At 39.7% G+C, this 13,405-nt stretch overlaps 1 protein-coding gene across 2 annotated transcripts in view; it reads right to left on the bottom strand.

Annotated features, from left to right (window-relative positions):
• Positions 1 to 5,204: 5,204 nt before the first annotated feature.
• Positions 5,205 to 13,405, bottom strand: part of MPZL1 (myelin protein zero-like 1) — an 87,405-nt gene continuing 79,204 nt past the window's right edge. The window contains exon 6 of one of the 2 annotated variants that reach the window (XM_006887396.1): positions 5,205 to 5,396. In XM_006887396.1, coding sequence (XP_006887458.1) covers positions 5,295 to 5,396 — 102 coding nt within the window. In that variant the 3' untranslated portion in view covers positions 5,205 to 5,294. The remainder of the gene's footprint in view (positions 5,397 to 13,405) is intronic. The other variant, XM_006887397.1, reaches the window with a different exon arrangement.

Here is a 13,405-nt window from a genome sequence, read left to right as displayed (position 1 = left end):
TAGGAATGTGCAGTTCAGTCATCAGGCATGTTGACAAAGGAGGAAAAGGCGAATGCCCATTTTCTTTGTAAAAATATACAAATTTGGTCTCTCAACAATTTGTGATCTTTCTTCCTAAAAAAGTCCTGGTGGGCCATACATGTCTCACCGTGGCCAAAGCCTCACTCAGATTATCATTCTTTTTATTTTAGTTTGCAGAATGGTAACAATTCCAATAGGAATTCCAAAAGCACAAGAGGTCCTCTAAAGGCTCAGGTAGTCTTCTTTCTGTAAGGGCCTGAGAGAAAAGCCTCAGGGCAAGCCGCTGGTAGCGCTGGAGGTGAGAGATGGAGAGAGGGAAGTCGCTCTCCTTTCCACCCAGGACGCAGACCAAACTCTGCGCGAGGCAACTCAGGAGGCCAAGTAATTGTGAACACAAAACCTTGTCAGTGAACCATTCTGTTCACACGGAAATGGAATGCAAACAGGATCTTTACAGAAATAAAACAATGAATCATTTCTCAGGTAGTAGAAGTGACATACTTATGGATCATAGTTAGTTTGGAAGTTCAAATGGCCTTCCCACCCCTCCATTTCATCAAAATACACACTAAAACACCCATACACACTTTTGTGCATACACACACTCATCTTCCAGCTTTAAATCTAAATTCTATTTAGCTCCCTGTACAAATTCTCATAGGATCCAACCTTCCAGCACTCCCTAAGAGGGCTGGAGGTGGGATGAGAAAGGAAGCAGCTTCTAATGGGTGTGAAAAAAGTAAGAGAAAATCAGAATCATTTCCCATGCCCACTTCCCACACATGCTTTGTGGACCATCTAATTACTGTTTTTCCCAGAATCAGTGTTTTAAAATACATTTTTAGAGGAAGTGGGAATGCTGTTTCTTTTAAAAACAAGATAATACAGGAAGCTAAGAGAATGGCAATATAAATATGTATTTTGTGATTTTTTCACCACATTGTACAATCCCAGTAAAATAGAAAAACAGATCAGAGATGTGGTCGGGTCAAAGGGAGAAGAAAATGAGTTATAATGCAAAATTATGTACACATTCCTTCATTGTGGAACAATTTCATGTAATGAGGGGGGAAAGTCCACTAAAATAAAGGGCGTAGGACACAGATGAGATTCTCAAAGTAGCGGTACAAGGCCCGTTTGCTTGTGCTTCAAGATCTTTACCCTTTTTGATCTTGAAGGCCTTTGAAAAACCGTGAAGCTACTGGAGAGCCACATTAGACGGTGGCCTTTTGTGAGGATCCTGTCTGCAGAGTATGAAGATGATGACTTCTCTAAAGAGCTCTGAACACTGGAGACTGCCAATCCAATGACACCATTTCTGCTTTCTTAAGAGGAAATGAAACTCCTCTCCTTCAGCTATATTAGAACTCCTATGTCAAGCAGGTAAGGATTTCAGCAAAGAGAATAACTGACACCCTTTACTCTCTAAACAGTACAATACTCCTCAAGCAAAGTCTAGACTGTCTATTTTAAGTTTATTTGTGAACCGGTCTAACAGAGTCTTTGGGCAGTGCAAACAATTAATGCATAATATGGATGCTAACCAGAAAGTTGGAGGTTTGAGTCTCATCATAGGCCTGGTGATCTACGATCAAAAACTCAGCCACTGAAAATCCTAAACTCTGTGAGCTAAACTCTGACACCGAGAAGACGCCGTAAGTCAGGGATGATGCAATAGCACCTTCAATTGCTCCCATTCAAGTTCAAAGTGAAGGTGAAGAAAATGAAAATAAGTCCACAAGAGCCAAAAGTGGCTCTGAGTTTATCTCACCTGAACCCAAAAACTATCTCAAGAAAAGATTTGATGCACTCAACACTAACAACAAAAGACTAGATGAGTCGGGGATGACCTATGAAAGAAAGGTAAAGGTCATTAAAAATACAGGAAGGAAAGAAATGTCCAAAATGGATGCAGAAGAGATTCTGAAACTTGCTCTTGAATGAAGAGATGCTAAGGCAGAAGAAGAAATGATGAAATAGGAGAGCTAAACAGAAAATTTCAAAAGGGAGTTGAAGAAGACCCAGTATTAGGATCCAACGTGCAAAGACCTGGAGTTAGGAAGCCCCAAGGGCACAACATGCCTGGCATTTCTCAAACTGAAAAACTACAGGGGAAAAAAAAAATCAAGTCTCAAGTTGCAACACTGAAGGCTTCTATGGATAAAATATTGAATGACAGGGGGAGTATCAAAAGAAGAAGAAAGGAATAACCAAGCATTCTACCAAAAAGAGCTAGTCCACATCAGTTTCAGGAAGTAGAATATGACCAAGAACCAGTGGCACTAATAAAGAAAGAACTCAAAGCTATACTGGCGGCATTGGTAAAAAATAAGGCTCTGTGAATTGGAGGAATAAAAACTGAGGTGTTTTAGAAAACAAATGCATCCCTGCATGTGCTCAGTAGCTATGCCAAGAAATTTGGAATTAGTCAAATGATTGGAAAATAATTGAATTTTTGTATATATATAAAAGTGATCCAACAGAATGAAGAAATTATCAAACAATATTATTAATATCACATGCAAGTAAAATATTATCTAAAGATAATTTTAAAACACTTGTTGTAGTATATTGACAGAAAACTGCCAGAAAATGATACTGGATTCCAAAGAGACTGTGGAACAAGGGTTATCACTGTTATCTTGGGCTGGATTTTCCAGTGAAGAAAAAAAAATATATATATATATATGAGAGGGAGGGTGAGGGAGCGAGAGATTGAGATTTATTTCAATAAATGATACATGTGTTGTAGATGCAAGTCCCAGTTCTTTAAGTCAGACCTCAAAATAAAGGCATCTGGGGAGACAGGGACTCAAACGCTGGCTTGGGAGACTTTTGGCTGCACATTTCAGAGGCTGGCATGTCTCAAGGCTTTTGCAAAAGAGGGTCCCAAATGGCTGTCTTTGCTTTGGATGCTGACAAGTCTATAGTCAGCAAGTACAGCAGGCCACTGGTTTAAGTCTGTAGACCACAAGCCAGACAGCCAGAGGTAGTTCTGACCAAAAAAACCCTCCAGAGTCCAAACAAAAATACCATTCCAGCCACAACTCTGAGAAGACTTAACCCTTAATCAGACAAGTCAAAGCCTATCTTCACAGATCTGCTTACAATCTGGCCTTACAAACATCGTTGAGGTTAGCAGTAACAACACATAAAGGAGTTACTGTAATGATGATGATCACGGCCATGACGACACACAAAACTGACCTTCACAACTGCTGATGTCAGACGGATCTTGGTGAAAAGTAGAGAATACCAGAAAGATATTTTTCTGTATTTAACTATAAAAAGACATTTGACTTTGTGAATCATAAATTATTGATAAAATTGATAAGCGTGGGAATTCCAGAAGATTTAATTGTGCTCAGGTGGAACCTGTAAACAGACAAAGCTATTTTAACAGAACAAGGGAGTATTCCATGTTTTAATATTGAGAAAGCTGCGTGCCAGGGTTGTATCCTTTCTCCCTACTCAATCTGTATATAATTCAAGAAGCAGGACAATATGAAGAATGCGGCATCAGGACTGAAGCAAGACTCATCAACACCCTGCATTATGAAGATGATATAATCTTACTTGCTGAAAGCGAAGAGGACTTAAACCATCTATTGAAAGGACTACAGCCTTCAGGATGGATCACACCGCATCATTAAGGAAACAAAAATTCTCACAACTGGACCAACAGGCAACGTCAGAATAAGTGGAGAAATACTGAAGCTGTCAAGGATTGCATTCTACTTGGATTCATGTTCAATGCCCATGGAAGCAGAAGTCAAGAAATCAAAAGACATGTTAGTTATCCTATGCAAATCTTCTGTCAAGGACCTCTTTATAGTGTTAAAGAGCAAGAATGTCAGTTTATAGACTAAGGTGCACTTGACCCAGACCATGGTATTTTCAAGTGTTTCTCGTGCCTGCCAAAGCTGGATAATGAATAAAGACGACCAAAAAAGAACTGATTCCTTTGAACTGTGGTACTGGAGAAGAGAAGTGAATATCCTATAGAATGCCAAAACAACAACAAAAATCTGTCTTGAAAAAAGTAAAACCAGGGTGATCTTTAGAGGCAAGAATGGAGAGACTTTTACTCACATTTTGGATATGTAATAATGGAGGGTCAGTCCTTAGAAAAGGACATCACGCTTGAAACAACAGAGTCAACAAAGAAGAGGAAGCTCCTCAATGAGATGAACTGACAAGGTGTCTGCAGCAATGGGCACAATAGAAATTAGGAGTACGGGGCAGGTTTGGGCAAAGCTTGATGTGCTGCAGACAGGGTCATTGTGAGTCATAGTTAACAGTACCTAGCAAGAACAAGAGCAAAGGGTATATTGGTAAAGTAAGTCTAGGTAGGGAGCTCTGGTGGCCTAGTGACAAGATGCTGCACTGCAATCCCAAAGGCTCATGGTTTGAATCCACCAGATGTTCCACTGGAGAAGAAAGGGACCCTCCACCTGTGCCAGTCAGATAAGATTTGATGGCACGCAAAGGAGTGGGGGAGAAGTAGGTCTAGGTAACATGTAAAGCTAAAACTTTGCTCCACAATTTAGAAAAATGGCAACAAAAACTTAAACTGCCTTCAGGTGTCATAGTTAAGAGATGGTTTCTAAATGCAAACCACCAAGCAAGTGGTGTTGACACTGGATTAAATACAGGCCACCCTGGGAATGTCCCTATCCAAGCATCTCCATTCTCTAAAGTAAATCCGAAGGATCTCTGGAGGCCAAGTGGCAAGGAGCTGTGCTGCCATAGCAGAGGCACATGGTTTGAATCTACTAGCTGCTCTGTGGGAAAAGGATGGGCATCTCCTTCTAAACAAGAGTTGGAACTGACTGGATGGTACACAACAACCATTAAAAAACTAGTTAAAAAACTGGTTAAGCCTTTAGATACAAAGGCCACGTCTATTAGAATACTAAAGAATCTACTACTGTGTCCATTAAGGCAAACTGTTTCAAAATGATGGTGATAGGAATGTTTCTGAAATTTCCCAATCCTCAAGGACCCTGAAAATACATATAAAAACTTCAAGACCATTTACATCTATAGAGATGCATACTATGTTTTCATCATGCAACACTGGCTCCTCACATCAGCAAGATTAAATAGAGTATTTACACATATCCTTTACATTTGTCTTTTTCTCTCTCTCTCTAAATCCATGTGCTTGTCCTTGCTTGATTTCAAAGGCCACGTGTGGTAGTGGGCTACATTTTCTTCACAAGAGTCCAGTTTGGATTTGTTTCTTTCTTGGGAACCTTCTGGGTCTTCTCTTAGTTCTTCAGGAGTTCAGCATACACCACAGACTCGGATTTGATAATCTTGTCACTGTGCTGTCCGCCAGAGTGGTCTAACTGCGCGTATATGACTGGGCCCTGGGGAGAGAAATAGTGGAATCAGAGATTTAGAAAAGAGTTGGCCTCTCGCTTCAGGAGCACATAGAGAAGCAATACTAAAAGTGGGAACATTAGCCTTCTACAAAGAATTTTCTTTTGAGTCTTTAAAAAGATTTTTTATGAAAGATACTTGAAAACAAGGAAGCTGGTGCATGGGAGTAAATTACTGTTCCCTTTATCTTGTGTTTGAAAAATTTCTGTATTTTTAAAAATATGCTTTGATAGATATTTTAAAAAAATAACACAAAATTTCTTTATATATTTTTTAAAGCCTTCTTACGAATATCCCCTAACATCAGCCACAGAATGTCTCAACGTTTGCAGGTAGAATCAAAAGTTTAAAGGACTAAGGTTGACCCTCTGTCAAACTGAGAATCTCTTGAATCAATGACTTCAGAAGAGGCCAGGTAAGAAACAAGATTTTTTTTTTTCTATAATTATATTTTATTAATTTTCATAAACATTTACAGAGATTTTGGGCTTCCACTCATTCATTGTTGCACTATTCTCTCTACCCTCCTCCCAGTTTGATCTTGTCCAAATGCCACAGTGCTTGTCAAAGCCAGTTCTGATTAATCTTCTTTGTCAGTGTGTCCTTTGCCATTCCCTATCACTCCTGCCTGAGAGAGACTTCACCCTGAGTCATAAGGAAAAGGGGATGGCGTATTCTCTTAGCTACTTCCTGCTGAAAAGGGACGCTGTGGGTTTCAGGGTGAAGATCTTCTCTCACTACTCTAAAGGGCCCCTTTGGCAGTAGGAAACACATAGACTATTATGGAGATTGATTTTGGAATTCAGATGCACTCTTATTGATTGTGCTTGGCTGTACATGTACATATCCTTGAAGATGTATCATGGGGGTGTTGCAACCTAGAAGACACAAATTTGACTAGCAAGTTATAAGTACGTGAGTCCAAAAATTATGGAAAAGTAAAAGAAAAGATTCTTTCATTGTTTTACAAACCCTCCCCCAGGTCCCCTCCACCATGTAGCCCTTGCTCTAGTCTCCTGTGATGACAGAAATACCCAGTTATATCTCTCCTTTAAACGGTTCTCTCCCTCCTCTAGAAACAAGATATTTGGTGCTATTCAAATGTACAATCAACTGGGCCACTTCACATTAACTGTTGTTGTTGTTGTTGCTGTTATGTGTCATTGAGTGGACTGTGAGTCAGAGCAACCCTAGGAACAATGGGTCTGTACCCTTCCCTACCCTGTGCCATCCTCATGATCTCTGATATCGTGAGCCCCTAATACAGTCACGGTGTCAATCCATCTTATTGAGGGTCTTCCTCTCTTTTGCTGACCCTCTACCTTTCCAAGCATGGTGTCCTCCAAGGACTGGCCCCTCCTATCAACACGCTTAAGATGTGAGATGAAGGCCCAACACCCTTATTTCCAAGGAACTCTGGAGGCATCGCAAACCATTTCAAATATTCTATCACTATTTATCCAGCATAGGTGGGTTGGGGGGGTTTTGGTTTTGTTTTTTTTTGAAAAAAAAAAACAACAAAACAAAACAAATAGATTCTATTTAAACTAATACAAATATTGCTTAGCTCAGAGAGCTGATCTAGTTTACCTGTTGTAAATTTTTTTAAGAAAAACAAAAAGCTACAATCTCTAGCAAAAGATATAAAGAAAAATCCTACATAGAATAGGTAGAAGAGACCCTCACTTTAGCCGTAACAGGTAATAAAGAGATTAAAAGTCTCAACGTGCCAGGGTCCAGTGCTGAAAAGCAAAGGAAGGCTGGGCTGGCTGAAGGAATGGGAATTCTACCATGTCTTTGTGGGAGGGGGAGAAGGGTCCAAGCAGAGGCTGGGCTCAGACATCAGGCAGGAGGTTGTACCCGATGATTCTTTCGACCCAAAGAATCTTTAATTATAAAACAGACAAACAAAAACCCCTGGTATTTTTAAAAAGACCAAGACAATCCACAGGTAACTTGTGTCCAAACCAGGGAAACTCTCCCTGAGACATCTAGTATTAGACTTAGGTTTTCAACTGTAGAGAAAAGCTCCACAGACAAGAGCATGTGGTTTAAAATAAACCCCTTCACCCCATCAGAGGTCCCAAGCACCTGAGTCTCGTGGTACATAATGGGATCCTCTGGAGTTCAAGAACCAACTTCTACACTCAAGTGGCCTTCACACTGGAGCAAACCCCGCTGTAAGGTCTCCACAGGGACGTGTCTAATAGTAGAGCCATAAAATAGTACTTGAGGTCTAGACCCATTTGACCTTGGGCAGATCTACACAATCTGAATCCCTGGGATCTTCTTTGAGCGTGACATACTGACTGTGTGGCTTGTTCTTCTTCTTCTCTAGTAAGACATTAGCAATCTGATCTAAACTTCTTAGGGTGATAGTGAGAATGAAGTAACTACAAATAACTTAGTGGTGTCTAGCACTTAGTACATGTTAGCTGTTGTTATAATTTTTTACACAAATACACTTTAAAATGTACTTTGGTGTAACCTATTAGTCAACTTCAGTGTGCTTACTGCTAATCTATGGATGACACTCTGCAGTGTTTATCATTGCAAAATGAAATCACCACACTGTTAATTACAAGAGATTCATCTAAGAAAGCTGCAATTAAATGCTAATCCAAAAATGGAGGAAAAAATATTTTCCACTATTATGAATATAAAAAAAACTGTGTTCCTTAGTTAACTGCTCCTTGGTAACAGCCACTTGAAAAAGGTGTTTTGTGCTGCTGAGTAAACCACGATTCTCAGCGACTGTATGAACAACGGCTCTGAATCCTGCCCAGTCCTGTGTCATCTTCATCAATTCTGACACACTTAAGCTCACTGTTACAGTCACTGTGTCAAACTCTCTCTTTTTGGATCTTCCTCTCTTATGCTCACCCTGTAACCTTTCCAAGCATGATGCTTCTCTTCAAGGACTGACCCCCTCTAACAACCTGAAATTAAATTAAATAACTTCCCTTAATATTTTGTGCGTAGCCATCCAAGATACAAGTACTGATTACTACTTGTCTGGAACAAAAGAAAAGAAAATCAAAGATTCAAAGATAAAAGCTAATTTGCAAGATTTAATAGCTTTCTAGCTTATTGATCCTGAGCGAATAGAATGGTGGCCAGGTCCCACTACCAACCATTCTAATAAGGGAAACAATAGATGATCTTAGAAACAAGGGGACAAAAAGGTGGATAAAAACCCAAATTGTTAAAAAAATAAAGGTCAGATTTATTAGGTCAGGAGAAACTAGAAGAAAACCTGGGTCTCTCTCCCTGTTATTCTTTCAATTTTGTACTAAACTCAAAGGTCATTGTCCATGAACTAAATGGCAGACTTGTCTGATGATCAACAGTCAAATGATCAACATTTCCCTAAAGTTAAGATGAGGCAGTAAAAGGGGGGAGGGGGGGCTACAGTAATGGAAACAAGCAGCCAAAATGGAAACACTGAGCAGGTGACAAGTTGTGGAAAACATAAGCATTGTCACTGTTAGATGGAATCTAATTTGCTCCATAAACCTTCATCAAAAACACAGTAAAATACTGGGGGTGGGGCAAAATCAAACCCCACCAGATAAAGGGTAGAACAGTGAGTGGAAAAGAAAGTTGAAGGTAAGAACACAAAAACCTGTTTTTCATGTGAGACAGTATTGTCTATGGCAAGAGAATAAAGTGTTTAAAGCAAGTGGAAGAACACTGAAGGGTAAAAGGAATTCCTTCCTTTTGATGGATTTGGTTTTCTTTATTTACATAGTACACATTAGTTAACTGCCTAGAGCAGTTCTTGGCAAGCTGCAGATGTCTGATGAAGGGGTAGAAGAGGGTGGGGTTTGGGTTTAGATAGCTGTTGAAACAGATCTATCTTGGAGAAGGAGCTGCCAGTGCTCCCTGGAGCGAGATGATTAAGCTTCATCTCACATACTTTGGGCATGTTGATAGGAGAGGCTATTCCTTGGAGAAGGACATCATGCTTGGAAAGGCGGAGGGTCACTGAAAGAAGAGAAGGCTAAGGAAAAGCAAGGAGCTCTAAATAAAAATGCATATTATTCACAAGTCATTTCCATAATCTGTTGTTGCTGTTGTGTGCCTTGGAACCAACTCATGGCTGACCCTCTAGTGGGTTTTCAGAGGCTATAAATTCATGGGAAGGTGCAGCTTGTGCATTAGAACTGTGTTCCTTTGGAATTGCAGCATACCTTCTTACCACTATGCCACCAGAGAGCGCTTCCTAAGAATCTCTGTGGTCCAAGATTTTACCATCTGAATCTGGGCCTTTGAGCATTTATAGGAATCGTTCCTGACACCTCAGCATGACTTATCACCACGACAGAACCTATCCTTTTGCAATATGCTAGCTACTGACAAATACCTCTTCCATACTTGTTTCATCATTTTTTAAAAAGTCAAAACAAATGAGAAACCCAGCTAAGTATGATGAATGTTTCAGAGACACGTTAGACTAATGATCATCAGAACACAGGGAGGCGGAATGGGGCAGGCGGCTACACAAAGCCTAGGCCGCCAGACAGATCCGGATACGTTCGCTCTGCCACTATCTACTAAAACTTACGCAAAGCAATTCAGACTACCCAAGTCTCAATTTCTTCCTGTGTGAAATAGACAGTAAAATTATTTACCTTGCAAGGTCGCTGTAAAGACTAAGAGGGATAATGCATATAATACACTCCTAAAAAAACCACTCTATGTACTAAAATTGACAAATACATATTCCACTTACCCACTGTTATTCAAAATGTATTTGGTTTTTTTGGTAAGTAAACCAGTATAAAATAAACAAAACAAGAAATCAGAAAAGAAAAAACAAAACACTATCCATTTTAAGAAAAGCATTTAAGGAAAACATCCATACTGTATGCTAAAAATATTTCTAACTAATCTCAATCAAAATTTAGCTTTTAAAATATAGATTTATGCTTATCTTTGTTTGTCCAATGCCAGAAAACTCCGAATTCTAGGTAGTGCCTGTGTAATACTGTTGCCTACTCCATCAGGCTGGAAGAACCTGGTGGTCACCTACTCTTTACTCAGGTAAACGACTTTGCCCTTCTGTGCCCTCATGGATGAATGTAAGCCAGTCATAGTTTTTTCATTAAGCACTAACATATGCTCCATTCCTAGCTAATAGATTTTAGGAGAAATCTCTGAGGAGTGGGGAGGAAGGTCTGTTTGGTAAAGATATACTACCATAATATGATCTGCATGGTAGGAAACTGTTCTTCTAGCTACCTATTTCCATGTCCACATTGCATGCTTGAAACCATGGAGCCTTTTTCAGAACAATGGGGCAATTCAGGGACAAAGCCAATATAGGAAGGATGAAATAGCAGTAAGTGGATTTCATGTCTTTCACTGAATTTCTAGGCCACTGAACTAATGAATCAAGAAGTATCTTGCCTTGCAAATAAAAACCACAGTGAGGTACCATCTCACACAAGTAGTAGTGGCAAAGTTTAACAGACAGCAAGTAATAAATGTTGGAGAGGATGTGGAGAGATAGGAACTCTCATGCAGTGTTGGTGCGATTGTAAAATGGTACAACCACTCTGGAAGGCAGTTGGACGTTTCTTCAAAAGCTGAACACAGAAATTGCATATGACCCAGCTATTCCACTATTTGGAATATATCCCAAGGAAATGAGAACTGAGGCACAAGTGGAGATATGTACACCAATTTCATAGCAGCATTATTCACCATCACAAGAACAAGGAAACAGCCCAAATAAATGGACTGAGAAATTGTGGTATGTTCACACAATGGAATACTAAGAAGCACGCAGCAGCAAAGACTTTGAAAATCCCTACCTGACTTGAGAGAGACTGGACATCATTATGCTAAATGAAATAATCCAGCCCCATAAAGACAAATACTGTATAAGACCTTTATTGTAGAAAGAGAAAGATATTTAGTAAAACATGTATGCGGATTCAAGGGGGAAGGCAGAGGGGTGAGAATGAACAGGGAGGGTAATCATAGGGTCACACAGTTTGATGGGTGGAGAGAGGGGTAGGTAAAGGATATGAGAAAGATCTGGTGTGAAAAACAATGTACACGAACTTTGTAAGTAAACCACAATAAAATAATTTTTTTTTCAAAAAAGAAGTACCTTGCCTAAGGGCTTCCTTATGAGTGAACAAGGCCTTTACTGTTAAAACCACGTGAATTCAGTGGCATCTTCTATTTTCCTAATTATGATAAAAATTTGTGGTGGTAGTAGTTGTTGTGTTAGGGGCCATCAAGTCAAGTTTGACTCCTATATTAACTCAATAAACAAGAGATCTGAACCCTGTTCTATTCTGTGCCATCCTCTCATCTAATACACGACTCCACTGCTGCAGTCACTTTGTCTAGCTACCTGGTTGGAGGTCTTTCTTTTGATGACCCCCCCCACCTCTCCATCTCCTTCCAAGGAATAGCTTCTCCTAGCAACATGCCAAAAAATATGAGAGACAAAGCTTTAAAATCTTTGCCTCCAAAGAGCACCATGGCTGCACGGTTTATTCTGCTGGCAGTCCGTGGGATGTTCAGAACCGCTTCTCCAACACCACAACTCAAATTCTTCTATCATCCTCATACAACTTCCACTTCTCAAATGTACAGCAAGTGACTGAAAAGACTATGATCTGAGTCAGGTGCACCTTAGTCTTTAGATTGCTATCATTGCTCTTCAGTTGTTGGGAGAGATCCCTGACAGCAGATTTGCCCAAAATACATCTCCTGACCTCCTGACTGCTGGTACCATCATCTTTTAAAGTTCTCTGGAGTGAGAAATTTTGTGCAGAATCTGAAGCAATTTTTTTTGGTTATCTTTGTCACAAAATTTCTCATGCCCACTAGAAGGTAACCTACATAAAAGACAGCAAATTTGACAGGAAATCTACTGTGTTAACTGGCAAAAGATTTGTTCATTTCCAGAAACATGGAGGGCAAACAATTGTTTTAACAACCATTATACTTGAAAAAAAGCAAAGGTCCAAAGAGTTATGACTTGATGAAAAATAACTTAAGACAATACAAAGCACTTTAGGGGCATGCTTTTTTAAGAACAAAACTTTAAAAAATCTTTATTTGCAACTTATCAAGGACAGAAAATATTCTGTGGTCTTATCCTGGGCTCAGCTATGAGGGACACTCCAGTTTTATTAAAAAAGTGAATTTAATATTAATATTGTACAATCTTAAAAATTACAATCTAAAAGTATACAACTATATATAGGAATACTTATCACTTAACTCCAAAAAAATGCCAAGGTCACAACAGAGTCAAACTACTATCCTTCACAAACTGTAAAACATTGGTAGTTCACTTCGGAGAAATGAACCAGTCTCTGATTCAGGGAAGCAGGCACAAGCAGGGGGGAGTGTCTAGGCTGAAAACAAAGTGGGCCAAAGCCTTCATATTCAACAGGGAGCTCTTTTGTCTGCTTCCTCTGCTCAACTTTTAAGGTCTGGGGCCCGTATTTCCTCCAAAGCAAAAAATGAGTGGATTTTTCTCTTAAGGAATTGACTCATTTAAAAGAGATGACATTCCCAAACTGATATTTAGAGTCCTCAGTTAAAGCTACCCAGGATCTTACAAAAACAATGAAACCAGCTAAACAATTGTAAGATCTACTTATGCACAATCCCCTTTGACTCAGGATTTGCTAGTGAATAACAAATGAACCTGCGTTATGCAGATGACACACCTCTGCTTGTTGAAACTGAGGAGGCCCTGAAGCGCTTGCTGTAGAAGGTCAAGGATGGCAGCCTTCAATATGGATTGAAGGTCAACATCAAGAAGACAAAGATTCTCACCACTGGGCCAACTGGCAGCATCATGACAGATGGTGAAGAGACTGAGATTGTTAAGAGCTTTAGTTTGGTTGACTCCACAATCAACCATCATGGTACCAGCAGCCAGGAAATAAAAAAATGAATTGAATTGCATTGGGAAAGACTGTTCTTAGGGACCTCTCCAGAGTACTTAAGAGCAACTATG

This window comes from Elephantulus edwardii, unplaced genomic scaffold (genome assembly GCF_000299155.1).
Source record: "Elephantulus edwardii isolate Elephantulus edwardi_28Jun2011 unplaced genomic scaffold, EleEdw1.0 scaffold00057, whole genome shotgun sequence".
NCBI classification, from domain to species: Eukaryota; Metazoa; Chordata; class Mammalia; order Macroscelidea; family Macroscelididae; genus Elephantulus; species Elephantulus edwardii.
The sequence above is the reverse complement of the archived record's forward strand: the minus strand, read 5'-3'. Positions and strand labels throughout refer to the sequence as shown.